Source organism: Cottoperca gobio, chromosome 2 (genome assembly GCF_900634415.1).
Source record: "Cottoperca gobio chromosome 2, fCotGob3.1, whole genome shotgun sequence".
NCBI lineage: Eukaryota > Metazoa > Chordata > Actinopteri > Perciformes > Bovichtidae > Cottoperca > Cottoperca gobio.
In genome coordinates this window covers 648,655-663,554 of record NC_041356.1, presented here as the reverse complement: position 1 = coordinate 663,554, position 14,900 = coordinate 648,655, and the positions used below count along the sequence as shown (strand labels likewise).

Genomic DNA, 14,900 nt, shown 5'->3' with positions numbered 1-14,900 from the left:
ACCTTCAACAGTCACTGGATCGGTTCGCAGCCGAGTGTGAAGCGGTTGGGATGAGGATCAGCACCTCCAAATCTGAGGCCATGGCTCTCAGCAGGAAACCGGTGGATTGCCTACTCCGGGTAGGGAATGAGCCATTACCCCAAGTGAAGGAGTTCAAGTACCTCGGGGTCTTGTTTGTGAGTGAGGGGACAATGGAGCGAGAGATTGGCCGGAGAATCGGAGCAGCGGGGGCGGTATTACAGTCACTTTACCGCACCGTTGTGACGAAAAGAGAGCTGAGCCAGAAGGCAAAGCTCTCAATCTACCGGTCGATCTTCGTTCCTACCCTCACCTATGGTCATGAAGGCTGGGTCATGACCGAAAGAACGAGATCACGGGTACAAGCGGCCGAAATGGGTTTTCTCAGACGGGTGGCTGGCGTCTCCCTTAGAGATAGGGTGAGAAGCTCAGCCATCCGTGAGAGACTCGGAGTAGAGCCACTGCTCCTTTACGTTGAAAGGAGCCAGTTGAGTTGGTTCGGGCATCTAGTAAGGATGCCACCTGGCGCCTCCCTAGGGAGGTGTTCCAGGCACGTCCAGCTGGGAGGAGACCCCGGGAAGACCCAGGACTCGGTGGAGAGATTATATCTCCTCTCTGGCTGGGAACGCCTCAGGATCCCCCAGTCGGAGCTGGAGGATGTGGCCCGGAGAAGGGAAGATTGGGGTTCCTTACTGGAGCTGCTGCCCCCGCGACCCGATCCCGGATAAGCGGTAGACGATGGATGGATGGATATCTATATCTATCTATATATCATCTCTATATATATAGCTCGATATTATAGCGCAGAGCGAGAGATTGAGAGAGAGAGAGAGAGAGAGAGATAGAAGATGAGAGAGAGAGATGAGATAGAGAGAGCGAGAGAGAGAGAGAGATATAGATATAATATCGAGATCTATATTATATTATATATATATATATATATATATTATATATATATTATATATATATAATATATATATATATAGATATATATATATATATATATAGATATATAGATATTATATATTATATAGATATCTCTATATATATAGATATCTATATATATATATAGATAGAGATAGATAGATATATATATATATATATAGATATATATATATAGATAGAGATAGATATATATATATATATATATATATAGATATATATATATATATAGATAGAGAGAGATAGATATATATCTATATCTATCTATCTTATCTCTCTCTCTATATATATAAATATCTATATATATATATATATATATATATATATAGATATATATATAGATATCTATAGATATATAGATTATATAATATATTATAGATAGAGATAGATAGATAGATATATAGATATAGATATATATTATATATAGATAGATAATAGATAATATATATATAATTATAATAATAAGAGATAGATAGCGATAGGCCTCTCTCTCTCTCATCTATCTCTCTCTCATCTATCTCTATAGTATCTCTTCTATATATATATCTATATATATAGATATATATATATATATATATATATATATATATATATATATATATATATATATATATATATATTAGATAGATATATATATATATAGATATATATATATATATATATATATATATATATATATATATATATATATAGATATATATATATATATCATTATATATATATATATATATATATATATAATTACCTGGATGGACGTAATAACTAAATATATGTAGATACTGATACGTTTGTCCATTAATATTGGAGGCTTCATGTTGTACGGTACAAAATACTTTGATATTTATATTGATTCACAATAAGTGTGACCATCTTAGAAGAGCTTTGTGATCTGAATTTATATAATAAAAGGCTGAATCACTTTAGTAGTATAGAATCCCATAACTATAAAAACACACAAAAAACCTAGAGTCTTTCTCACAAAAACTGCCTTCTTTTATTATCTTCATATTTATCCCAAAAAACAAATCATACAAATATCAACACATTTTTAAAACAAGAGAAGAAAAACAGAATTAAACTGTAACTTATTAACTATTTCACACCCATGTCTTCATAAACATAAAGACTAGATTGGCCACAGATGTAAATAAAATCAAAAGCGATGCGATGCCGTACGTACGAGAGTTTACCGCCGATGGTAAATCTGAAGACGCCAACACAGTTCAAATGCTAGAATTCACGGAACGAAGCAAAAAACAGTGAAGCTAGAAATGTCTTTTTTGGTTTACTAATTATTTCAGCAGTCAGAGTACGTTCTAATAACCGAGTGTACAAAGTAAGTTTAGATTTGATTCGCAGAAACCTTTTTTTCCTCAAATACGATTGAAAATGGGTCGTGCGTTAGCTGGGTCGCTGCTCGCTCAGATCTCTGCGTATTCTGCTTGTGCTGAGCAGACCGTAACGCTGGGAACAAACTAGATCTCACAGCTCTTTGGTAAAGTCATGAAGTTGTGTCATTAAAAACTGGCTGCCAGTCAATGCACAAACGAAAGACCAAAACCTGTGGAATGCAATGCAGTGTTCCTGGATTACAGGTCGAGGCGAAGCGGCAGCGGGCGAAGTCAAGTGTGGAGACACCTCGGCTTTGTATGTGGAAAAATCTTCACAACGTTTGTCATGTAATGACTGTGGCGCCATGTGCGTGAATATCCAGTGTTTTTGATCACTCCAAATCTGCTTCTTGGTCTATTTGTAGACGGTTCTAACAGGATCCAGGTTTGTGAGATCATCGGGGGTTTGTGTTTGCATTATTCCGTGTATGTATCTTTTGTCTCTTGCTGTACATATGAAGGAAGGAGTGAAATGTTGAGTTGGTGTCCGGCCTCCATCTCTGCAGTTCTGTACAGACTGAGTTACCTGAACATGTGCGGAGGAAGTAACTTTCACCATCACTTTTCCAGGTTTACAGGCTTTCAGTCATTGTCTTCTCCACTTTTCTCTTACATCTGGATTTGGACATCGTGCCTTTAAAAAAAACCTCTCAGCTTTCACGTTTTAGAGATTTAATATGTGATTTAACCCCCCAAAAAAATGGAAATGTTCCCGACAGTGTCGGCGTTAAATTCAACACTCACACATTAGCGTTTAGAAAAAAAAACGTCAATGATTTGTGTGAAGCATATCTTTAAATGTAAACAAGCTTTAAAGTTTGGCACAACAAACTATAGTAATCATACATGATTCGTAATAGAATATGAACAGAATATTTTCTCTAAAGCGCACGCACACTCACAGGCACCAGAAAAAACATCACTTTGATTATTTCCAACAAGATTTCTTTTTTTAAAATATGTTAATAGAAGTCAACAACATACAGTACAGTATGTACAATATATTGATAAAGTCGGATGGGTAAGGTCAGACCGACCGAAGCAGGTTCACAACATAAGTGAAGTTGGCATTTATGAGGAAAATAATCACAACTAACAAACTAATCAGGGCTGCGGGGGGGGGGGGTCGGTACATGAATCCTTTGGATGTCACCATCCCCCGCCCGTTTAGGCCAAGCACACACAAGATATTTCATAAGTTTCTCACTTCACGGTTTGGTAAGGTATCTAATGCACTTTGCAGCCTCTAAACAAGGATGCCACTGTAACTGTTCTCCATGGTTGTGAGGAATAAACTACATTTCCTGAGTTGTTTCAACCATTTACAGTCTGCAGACGAGTCAAATTCTGTGGTAGATCATCGCGTCTAGTTTGAGAATGGAGTCCTTTTTGAATCTGTTTGATATGTTTAGAGGGAACAAGTCCAAATCGACTCCTGAATTGTTATCAAAAAGCCAGTAGAAAATGATTCCGATCATCCCGGAACTCAATCAAATGCTTGTCGCGATCAAATTTTGGCACAGCTTCACCCTCCGTCTGGAATCTGTGTACCAGTCCTCCCGTCACTTAGACATCCGCGTGCTGCCGTCGGTCTCCTGAGAACCACCCTGCTCATAAACACTTTCAGACGGCCGTTTCCTGGTCCTCTCGCTGGATCATCTGGTAATGCTGTCTGTTCTCCAGATAGGCCGCCAGTTCAGAGTCCTGAGCCTTCTCAGCCCTGTTCTTAGGAGTCTCACCCTGATGAAGACACACAAACAAGGACACATTATTTCTCTTTTTTTATTCCACCAGTGGGCAAACAGCTCAGCTCAGAGTGTATTATAAAGGCTTTTACACAGACTCTGTGTTCACACTGTCTTGTAGTTACAGGTTTATCGGTTTGGTTTGTCAACGGGATTACGGAAACTGCAGGCTGGCGTGGTCCAATGTTTCACGTGTTCGGAATAATGGGTAAAATGAGTTCCTGACGTCGTTATGTTGTTTCAACATTACATTTTAAAATGTGAAAAACGACATCCGAGCAGCATGTGAATACACTGGTCTACGCTCTCACAAGACACCGCACAGTAAAACAAGCTATTCACCTTGTTTGCCCCCCCCCCCCCCGCGCTTAACACAGTCAGACCTACTCGAACAATAAACAGAATGAACAACACACTGGTGATTGTGCTAACACTTTTGCACTGTGAGCTTTGAGTCTTGTTAAAAACAAAGCAGGCTTTTGTTAGAGTCTTATTCCCAATTGCCTCTCCGCTCCTCTGTGCCAGAGAGATTGTGGTGTTTCATTAGGCTGCAGTTGCCGTGTCTAAAACGTGTGTGACAGTGAGTTTACAGACCAGCGCCGTTTTCTATTTCACATTTCTCTAGAACTAAAAAGTCCTGTTAAAAAAAAAAGCATCGTCTCTAACTGAGAAAAATTTGATAATGAGAAAAAACTGAATTCTAAATGAATAAACAATATGTGACCTTGAGAGGACAGACACACACACACATACATATACGCACATACGCACGCACACACACACACAAACACACAAACACATAATTCTAAGTGGTTGTTAAGGGGGGAGGGGCCACTATGCACAATCACTTCCACAGTTTAAAACAGACTCTAATTAGTCGAGTCCAGTGTGTGTGTGTGTGTGTGTGTGTGCATGTGTGTGTATAAATTTGAAAACATTCCCAGGAAGTGACTGAGTGAGAAAGAGAGAGAGAGAGAGAGAGAGAGAGAGAGAGAGAGAGAGAGAGAGAGAGAGAGCGAGAGCGAGAGCGAGAGCGAGGTGAGGGCAGAGAGACGTGGAGATAAAACAGAGAAATATCAAAATCATAATCTTCTTTCTCAAGTTATTTGTCTCTCCTTCCCCTCTTCGCACTCTGTCTCTCTCTCTCTCTCTCTCTCTCTCCTCTTTCCATTCTTTCTCCTTTCCCTCTCTCCATTCTCTCTCCCTGTCTCTCCTCTTTCCATTCTCTTTCTCCTCTCTCCCCCCTTTCTCTTTCTCCTCTCTCCCCCCTTTCTCCTCTCTCTCCATTCTTTCTCCTCTCTCCCCTCTTCCTCTCTCCATTCTTTCTCCTCTCTCCCTCTCCATTCTTTCTCCTCTATCTCCTCTCTCCCTCCATTCTCTCCCTCTCTCCGTATCTAGGTCATTGCTGAGTCCAGCCAGAGAGGAGCTTTTTCTACATTGTTGAAAACTCAATGGAAAACTGAACAGCAAAACGACAGAAGATGCAGAACGACCGACCGAATACTTTATCAGAGCCAGTTTATCTATATCTGGGTGTGAGACGGGGAGACTTCCTGCCCCGTTTGTAATTAAACATAGCACTAGAACCTTTGGCAATGTGGATAATAAGTCTAATTAAGGGCATTGCAGCTGGCACTTCAGAAAGTCTTGTTACGCTGTTACAAGATATTGAATCATTCAGTAAAATATCTGGTTACACAATACATGGGGCTAAAAGTGAAATTATGTTTATTGGAGAGAATATAAATGTACAAGATTGCTCCTTGAAGGTTGGTGAAGATTATATAACGCATTTAGGACTTAAAGTCTCAAAAAAACAAACGTTTGTCTAAATCACAGGGCGGCTGTGGCTTGGGAGGTAGAGTGGTCGTCCACTGGTCAGAAGGTTGGTGGTTCGATCCCCAGCCCCTGCAGTCAGCATGTTGAAGTGTCCTTGGGCAAGATACTGAACCCTAAATTGCTCCCGATGGTGTGAAAGCTGAGCGCCTTGAGTGATTGCAAAGATTGGAAAAGCGCTATATAAATGCAGTGGAAACATCCCACCCTTTTAGTCCACCTGTGAGAGAATTGCTTCCACTCTTACCAGAGAAGCTTATCACCATCATTATGCAACTGTATTAAAGGGGAATCAATGATGTGTTGCTTGATAATTTCAGTTCAAAGTAATTCACCATTTTTTATTACTCCGAGGTCATGTTTCATACATGTTATCCATGTTATCCCCTGGCTCCAATTTTTTTTTTGATGAATGTAGATCAAATGATGATACATTATTGCATTTATTTTGGAACTGTCCACTAATTTATGTATTTTTTATTTTATTTTTCCTCGGTTTACCTCCGGACAGAGACGTGGCTCCCTTTGGTTGTTCAGAAGGACTATTCAACTCTCCCTGAACACTTTCAAACAAACTATTGATGGGCAGGCAGCTCTATTATTCTCAAAGACTGGGAGTCACCGACTCCACCGTGTGTGTTAAAGTCGGGTTTTGGGCATTGTTGTTTCTTGGGTTTATTTGTCGTTATCAAAAATGGGCACCGCCATCGCCATCGTCCATATCACATTTATAAGGTGAGACAGTCCAACAATATCTCGGAGAGATTTCCAAGTAAATATTGGACACGCACACACACACGCACACACTTGGACACAGAACCTACCTGTAGGTCCGTTTTCATCAGCGAGGCTCCGGCTTCCACCAGATAATGACAGATGGTCCTGTGACACAGAGTGGCAGCTCGATGGAGAACCGTCTCCCCGCTGGTGGTCCAAGAGAGCACAGAGACAGCAGCAGAGGGAGAGAGAGAGAGAGCGAGCATGAGAGACTCTCGCCGTCTTCTGAGAGCCGAAGCACCATTGATGATCAGGCAGCCCGAGGTGTTCGGTTTGGTTTCTTATGTTTATTTATTCTCTTTAACATTCGGTACACTTGTTGGCATGCACATACAAACAGAGGAGAGCCCAGTGGGATGACATCAAAGTTGGTGCTACAGTCACAGGACAGACTTCCAGAGTTTTAACAACATGTTCTCAGCCACACTGACACTGGAGGTTTTAAAAAAGGTCTCCAGGACTGTACTTACTGTAGTTTCTCTGTGACATCAAGCAGCTCACTCGGAGCTGCAGAACAGACACATGAAAAGAGATTACATTACTGAGTATCAGGGTTACACTACGGAGACAATCAAAATATTTGTCTTTCTTTCCAGTTTTCTGTGAATTCCACCCCAAAAAATAATTTAATTTATTAATTCTCCTTATCACAGTGGAAACTGATGATCAAATAAAGTTGCTTTACAGTATAAACATGTAAACATTCCCTGTCTTTTCATCATTTAAATTCACAAATAATATACTAATGAAATCTACATCTGCAACAAATTCCGTTCATATGCAGCTGTTAGCCATATACAGTATTGCAAGTTCAATTACATTTTTTATTTTACTATGATTTTAAATGCAACTAAAAGCTGAAAATGTAAAATACCATGTTTCACTCTGACATCTCTCAAGAATGCATCAGAATCACATCACGATGTTATTGAATCGTATCCGGTCACAACATATGGTTATGTGCTACAGTTACCGTTGTCGAGGATGTAGCGGACCATCTCTTTGCTTCCTGTAGCGACGGCATGGTGCAGTAGACTGCAGCCTGATGAATCCAGCACTGTGAGGTCCGCCCCCTTCAGGTGCAGCTCCTGCAGCTTTTGGTGAAATAGGGGTTAAACTGGAAACCACTACGAATATTAACAGAAAAGTGGTTTCACTTAAAGCTGCAAGAGTTGATTGATTGACTCCCACTATGTCCCCCAGCTAGTCAGGCTGTCTGCTGTAGCAGCTTTGTCAGAGCTTTTTCAATGAAAACAGCTCAAAGAGGCTCAAAAGTTGTGCAGAGCTGAGGGAGAGTTGGCGATCATTTTCTGTGGGTCACTCACCTTTTTCTCGTCTTTGTTCTTCACACACTCGATCAGCATCTCTAGAAAACATATATATATGAGAGAGAGAGAGAGAGAGAGAGAGAGAGAGAGAGAGAGAGAGAGAGAGAGAGAGGGGTGTGCGAAGGGAAGAGAAGAGTGGCTGTTTAGAGTCAATACAAACTGGTGAATGAACGTCATTTGTGGTAAAGCACTTAAAGCCCCACACATCTGCAGGCACATGGGGATGCTGTGGGGTTCTTCAACAGGTCATTAGTACAATGACAATAGAGTAAAAGTATTTTTTTAAAGTGTGTTGAAGCCGTTTTAATGATGGCTATTTGGAAAAAGGTGATTTCTTTCCATGCACCAATCAGGATTCAGCACAGACAACTCTTAAAGTTTTAATAAAAAAACCTGAATATATTGTTTTTTTTAAAGGGCTTTAGGATGTATTTCTTTGTTGATCTTTAGATTCTGTGGTGCAATATTTTTTTTTTCACAAAAGTTTAAGAAAGAACTTGGGGATTCATATATAGCACAGCCATACGTACTGCATGTTGTGATGTCCTACACTTTCACATAAAGCAAATAGAAGCATCATCATTATAATGTACATCAAAACCATTTCAAACAGACAACATGGTGATCTGTGTATATGGCTGACGCCAGGCTGACATACGAGATGAATGTTTATTAGGCTGACCTCAATACTCGCTCTCACTCCTTCTCTCTCTAAATAGCTGAGTTCTAATCCAGTTATGTTAGGCTTAGTGTGAGTTTGTGTGTGTGTGTGTGTGTGTGTGTGTGTGTGTGTGTGTGTGTGTGTGTGTGTGTGTGTGTGTGTGTGTGTGTGTGTGTGTGTGTGTGTGAGGGAGGGAGCGAGGGAGGGTGAGAGAGAGAGAGAGAGACACAGACAGACAGACAGACAGACAGACAGACAGACAGAGCGAGAGAGAGACAGACAGACAGAGAGAGAGACAGACAAGACAGAGAGAGAGACAGACAGACAGAGAGAGAGGAGGGGGAGAGAGATCTAAGAGCTTTTGTGGCTGCAAGACAAACCAAAAACAACACACAAACCACAAAACCCAACACATACTTTGAATGTAGGAATTAAATGAATTTAGCCCAAGGAAGGAATTAAGTAAAGCGGAGAAAATGAAGGCCAGTCTTAAGACATGAGGAGAGGAAGAGAGAAGAGAGGAAAAGAGGAGAGGAGAGGAAGAGAGAAGAGGAAGAGAGAAGAAACGAGAGAACAGGAAAGCAAAGCAAAGGAAGAGAGGAGAGGAGATGAAGAGAAAAGATAGGAGAGGAAAGAAAAGGAAAGGAAGAGAGGAGAGGAGAGGAAGAGAAGAGAGGAGAGGAGAGGAAAGGAAGAGAGGAGAGGAGAGGAAGAGAAGAGAGGAGGGGGAAAAAATAGGAAGAGAGAAGATTTATGGATCCATCGAGGCTATGCAAAGATCTGCCCCCCTCTTTCTGTCTCTTCAAAGACTAAATTGGGCACATCTTTCCTACACACACACCATACACACACACACAGCGCCCATAAGGGTCAGACAGGTTGACTGCATCAAACTGAGAGTTCAATAGAGCAAGTGACGTGTGTGTGTGTGTGTGTGTGTGTGTGTGTGTGTGTGTGTGTGTGTGTGTGTGTGTGTGTGTGTGTGTGTGTGTGTGTGTGTGTGTGAAAGAGAGAAGATGAATGACTGCTTTAGAATAACATGCATGTTGGACAAAAAGAAAGAATTTGAACATTTCCATATCTAATCTGCTTCTTAAAACTAAATATGCAAATGAAGGAGAAAGTCCTGCTATCCGTCTATATCCTAGTCAACAAGCGTTCAGGTGCAGTCAGTGAGGGAGCGCATAAGCTTCGCTCATGGTCTAGACTAAGAATAGTGTTGGATACGTCCTGGAAGTCATGTGTGCTTGTTGCCAGGACAAAGATGCTACTCAGATTCAAGTCTCATGTTAGCTTCAGCTGAACTTTAGAGGTCGACAGTCCAGTCACTGTGAGAAGGGCTCACTTCACAGCCTGTGTGTGTGACAAACAGAGATCTTCCGTGGGCTTCCAGGGGCAACACCCTGTTTTCCCTGATGATTCTACATTGTGAACAACAAATCCGTGTTGAAATTAGCAGGAGGAGAGCGTGTTAGGTGTTAGGTGTTAGCCGTTAGCAGTGTTCCCAACTCGACGACTTTCTCGCTAAATTTAGCGTCTTTCCAAACCTGCTTGGCGACTTTTTTTTGTCAAAAGCTACTAGCAACAAATCTAGCGTCTTTTTATTTTGAGAAGTGATGGTATACTTTAAAAAAAACAAACAAAAAAACAATAATCAACAGAAGAAAGTTCCTTTGTAGTTCTAAACATATTTAGGGTGTTTTTACACACTTTTTGTCTTTCCCACAACGTTATTCCTCTCTCCTACAGCGTCCATTACTATTACATGCAAATTGTCGATAACGCAAATTAGGCGATGACGTCATTTAGTGACTTTTAGCCAATAGCTACTTTCCTTACTCAGGAGTTGGCAACACTGGGTGTCAGCTGTTAGGTGTCGGCTGTTGGGTGTCGGCTGTTGGGTGTCAGCTGTTAGGTGTCGGCTGTTGGGTGTCGGCTGTTGGGTGTCTGGGTGTCGGCTGTTGGGTGTCGGCTGTTGGGTGTCGGCTGTTGGGTGTCGGCTGTTGGGTGTCGGGTGTCTGGGTGTCGGGTGTCTGGGTGTCGGGTGTCTGGGTGTCGGCTGTTGGGTGTCGGCTGTTGGGTGTCTGGGTGTCGGCTGTCTGGGTGTCGGCTGTTGGGTGCTAGCTGTTAGCTGTTAGCTAGGTTTTCTTCACTGTTCATGGTGCAGGAGGTTTCTACCAGGAGCAGAATTATCTTCAGAGGTCTCCTCCTCTCCAAAACAAAATGGAGCCAGTGAATAAAGCATACCTGTCAACCCTCCCGTTTTTCCCGGGATTATCCAGTATTTTTCCTTCTATCCCGTTTTCCTCCCATTTAAATATTTTCCCGGCAGTGGCAGTATTATGTTTAACATGAGCTGAAAAATGTTATCCGCAGTAAACACACAGAAGAAGAAAACAGGAAGAATAACACAGAAGAAGACGAAAAGAGATGGATGAGAGTCACAGTGACCGGGAGATAGATGGAGACGCAGTTGTACCTGCCAAAAAAGTTTAAACTTTATGTAAGTACCTGAACAAATGAGAGGAGACCTTCCCTTATTTAATAAAAAGCAGAGTCGGACAAATTTCATGCTTTTTGTAAAGTGTGCCATTCAGATTTTAGCTGTGTCGGAGGCAGACCAAGTGACCCAGAGCTGAGGGAAAGATGTCGATGCTTTGCGCCAAAAATAATGTAGCCTTCAGCTTCTGCGATGATTTCAGTCGCAGTGATGTGTTTGACATGTTTCCTGACTCTGCCATTGCAAGGAAGTACTCATGGAGGAAACAAAAGCCACACAACTCATCAATCATCAAATAAATTGATGATATTAACTAATAAATAAAATACATACTTTACATAAACATGCATTTCCTGAATGTATATACCCGTCCCTAATGTGTTTACATTTACATTATATGGATGGGGGCTGGGTGGCTCAGAGCTGTTAAAATTGGGGCAGAGTCCACCAAAAAATGTCCCTTATTTTGAAATTCCAATGTTGACAGGTATGGAATAAAGTAAAATAAATGTTTCAACACTTCTCAGCGGACCACTGGAGGGGCTGCGAGCCGAGTTGCCACTGATCTTTCCTCAGCTCATTTCTCTGAGAACTTCAGATCCAGACGTCCGTGGACTAAAATCCTTCATCCAGTTAAAAAGCAACAATTATTGTGTGCTTACACGGTGCATATTTACATACACTTTTGATTCAAGCAAATGACAACTCACTCATTTCAAATCCTTAACTAATTCAGGCACAACGGTCAGAAAGTTGGAGAAATTAGGGGGTTAATAATAATGAGAGGTAATCCAGCCCAGACTTCTAATGACAACTTTGAAATGCCAAGACTCTGTCAGGCCTAAAGTGTGTTAATAATGATAATAATTGGTTAAGATTATCTGAATAAACTGTTGGTTTGTTTCCAAGCAGTGTGTCACAGTGTTTATACATCTCAGGTATTCAATCGGTGAGTATAAGTGACATATAATAACCCTGAATTATCCTTTAAAGATATAGATTAATGTACGTGTATTAAAGGTTGGTAGGAATATTTTCCTCTGAAGAAGCTGGCTCTCAATAAGCATCTTTGAGAAATACCAGCCCTACTGTATTCGCTGCTGCTGCTGCAGAACTGGGCTGTGTTCAGCTCAAAAATGCAAAACACCAGAACTGGAATCCAACACATAACTGCTGACAAACTCACCACCAAGAGAGAGACACAAAACTGAACCAGATCAGGAAGTGAAAACATGCAAGTTCCAGAAGAGAATAAAACCACAGTGAAGCTGACAGAGAAGACAGCTCAGGCTCCCACACACCCCAACCCCTCAGCATGCAGAGCGAGCGTGAAGAGACAGAGGTTGAGAAAATATGTGTCAGAGAAGAAAAAAGCATTCTGTCTGGAGACACAGGAGCTGTCTCGTTTTCTTTCTTTCTCACACACACACACACACACACACACACACACACACACACACACACACACACACACACACACTATAGGCAGCTTGTCAGACCTGGCTGCCGATTTAAAGATGAATCTAAATAGCGTGTTACACACAGACCAGAACCTTGTAGCTGACAAGTGTGTGTGCGTGTGTTACCTTTTTCTCGCTCCCTCTCAGTTTCACTCGTCTTTTGGTTATTTTCCTGTCTGGACAAAGAGAGCAAAGACAGAAAAGCTGATCAACCACTTACTGTTTCTGTTCACTCAAACACTCCAATCTATAAGTCTCACTTTCAAACACACACACACAATCTATGCTGTATGTATTGTTGTAGTGTTTTAAGAGCAGATATACACTGTGGAAAAGGGGCACTGCATGAACTCATCAGCGGTAGATGGAGTTAAAGGATAAGGAAGGCAATAGTCAAAATGTTCATTATCCTCAATGTGCAGAGCCAAACCAGCATGAGTGCATCATACTAACAAATATCGTGTGTGTATCTTATTCCAGAAACAAAAAAATCACACGCAGGATAGAGAAGTCAGAAAGTACTGAGAGATGGACTAACGCATTGTTCGTTTTGCGTTTGTCCATAAACATAAATCTGACACACACACACACACACACACACACACACACACACACACACACACACACACACACACACACACACACACACACACACACACACACACACACACACACCTTTTGTCAGTGTTTTAATGAGCAGAGTACTGTTTTGCTTTAATGAGTGACAGTATGTTTTAATGAGCAGAGGGAGGTGACATAGAGCCTCGACTCAAACTGACACCATCACAGGAACTATGCGTAGGGGTTGTTAGTGAATAAAAACTCTCAGACCACATCACGCCTCCCGTGGCAGCGTTTCACACCCTTAGCAAAGCTACAGGTCAGTGATGAAGGTGAAGGTTATCATAAGGCCATACGTTTGGCTTTGAACTGCATTATATTGACAGCTGCTGTCACCTGATTCACGCAAAAAGAGAGAATTTATATAGAATATTTATATATTATGATTTAAAAAATAGTTGAACTGCTGTGATGGTGTGTGTTTGTCAGTGTACTGACCTCAGTCTGGGTTTAAAATCAGCAGCCGTGGTGTTGGACCGATGGATGCAACCCGCCCTGCAAAACACACAAACCAGCAAGAGCTTAATGACAAAATACAAAATACAAGTACTTTAGCACACTTGAAAATGACGTGTAGTATTGAGCCTGTATCTGAGCTGGGAAATCTTTTTATGTAAAAAGACGTAAACATTGTTGTTGCTGGGCAGAGTAGACACTTGCATCTGTCCCCATGTCCGGAGGACACACCTCAGTACCAGAGACCGTCTCCGGTCTTTCCCGTGAAGAGTTTAAAGAGTAAAATATGTAAGAGAGAAGTTTAACAGTGGCCTGTTTTTCCAGGTTATTGTTCAGGTTATCCATAAAAACATGTACTTGTTTAAAAAGAAAACATTGCTCAGACTAATATAGTAATTAATGGTATTAGATACAACCAACTAGAACTCTCATGTTCCTTCCTTTGTCTGTGATTAATGCATGTTTTCTTCTGTCATGTAACATGCTATAGCAGGGAAGTCAAACATGTGGCCCGCGGGCCACAACCGGCCCGCCAGAGGGTCCAATCCGGCCCGCGGGATGACTTTGCAAAGTGTAAAAATTAGTTGTTTTGATCATAAAGTAAAATACTGTTCCAGATACCTGTGACAAAATGTTTTGTGTCTTTGTAGATACACACTGATCTGTAAGTTGTAATGCACATGTGTAAATGATAAACTGAGGCACAATATTGTTGAAATTGCACCTTTTTTTAGAACAAAGGGAAAAGTTGTGAGTTGTTGTTATTTATAGGTTATTATGCTGTGATTTTCCGGCCCTCTTGAGATCAAATTGCCCCTGAACTAAAATGAGTTTGACACCCCTACTCTACAGTGTGTGTGTGTGTGTGTGTGTGTGTGTGTGTGTGTGTGTGTGTGTGTGTGTGTGTGTGTGTGTGTGTGTGTGTGTGTGTGTGTGTGTGTGTGTACTAACCTGCTGAGCTTGCTGGTCACAGGTGTTGTGCTGTGTATTAAAACGTCCCCAGCAGAGCTGTCACTGTTCACTCGCTGCCTCTGGGAAGAACTGCAGAACATAGGAAGCAGAGTCTCTGACTGTTTTCTAAAATACGTATTTTTCCCTAAATTAAAATCGTACTTTAACATCCCTGTCAGGCTCTATAAAGTAAACACAGTGCATCAGGAGGCAG

General features: G+C 41.3%; 1 protein-coding gene across 3 annotated transcripts in view; it reads right to left on the bottom strand.

Moving 5' to 3' along the window:
- Positions 1 to 1,928: 1,928 nt before the first annotated feature.
- Positions 1,929 to 14,900, bottom strand: part of LOC115016626 (diacylglycerol kinase zeta-like) — a 100,266-nt gene continuing 87,294 nt past the window's right edge. For all 3 annotated transcript variants that reach the window (XM_029444541.1, XM_029444522.1, XM_029444532.1), the window contains 8 exons: positions 14,687 to 14,776; positions 13,718 to 13,774; positions 12,785 to 12,834; positions 8,035 to 8,075; positions 7,683 to 7,803; positions 7,180 to 7,216; positions 6,757 to 6,856; positions 1,929 to 4,091 (listed from right to left, as the gene is read on the bottom strand). In XM_029444541.1, coding sequence (XP_029300401.1) covers positions 3,975 to 4,091; positions 6,757 to 6,856; positions 7,180 to 7,216; positions 7,683 to 7,803; positions 8,035 to 8,075; positions 12,785 to 12,834; positions 13,718 to 13,774; positions 14,687 to 14,776 — 613 coding nt within the window. In that variant the 3' untranslated portion in view covers positions 1,929 to 3,974. The remainder of the gene's footprint in view (positions 4,092 to 6,756; positions 6,857 to 7,179; positions 7,217 to 7,682; positions 7,804 to 8,034; positions 8,076 to 12,784; positions 12,835 to 13,717; positions 13,775 to 14,686; positions 14,777 to 14,900) is intronic.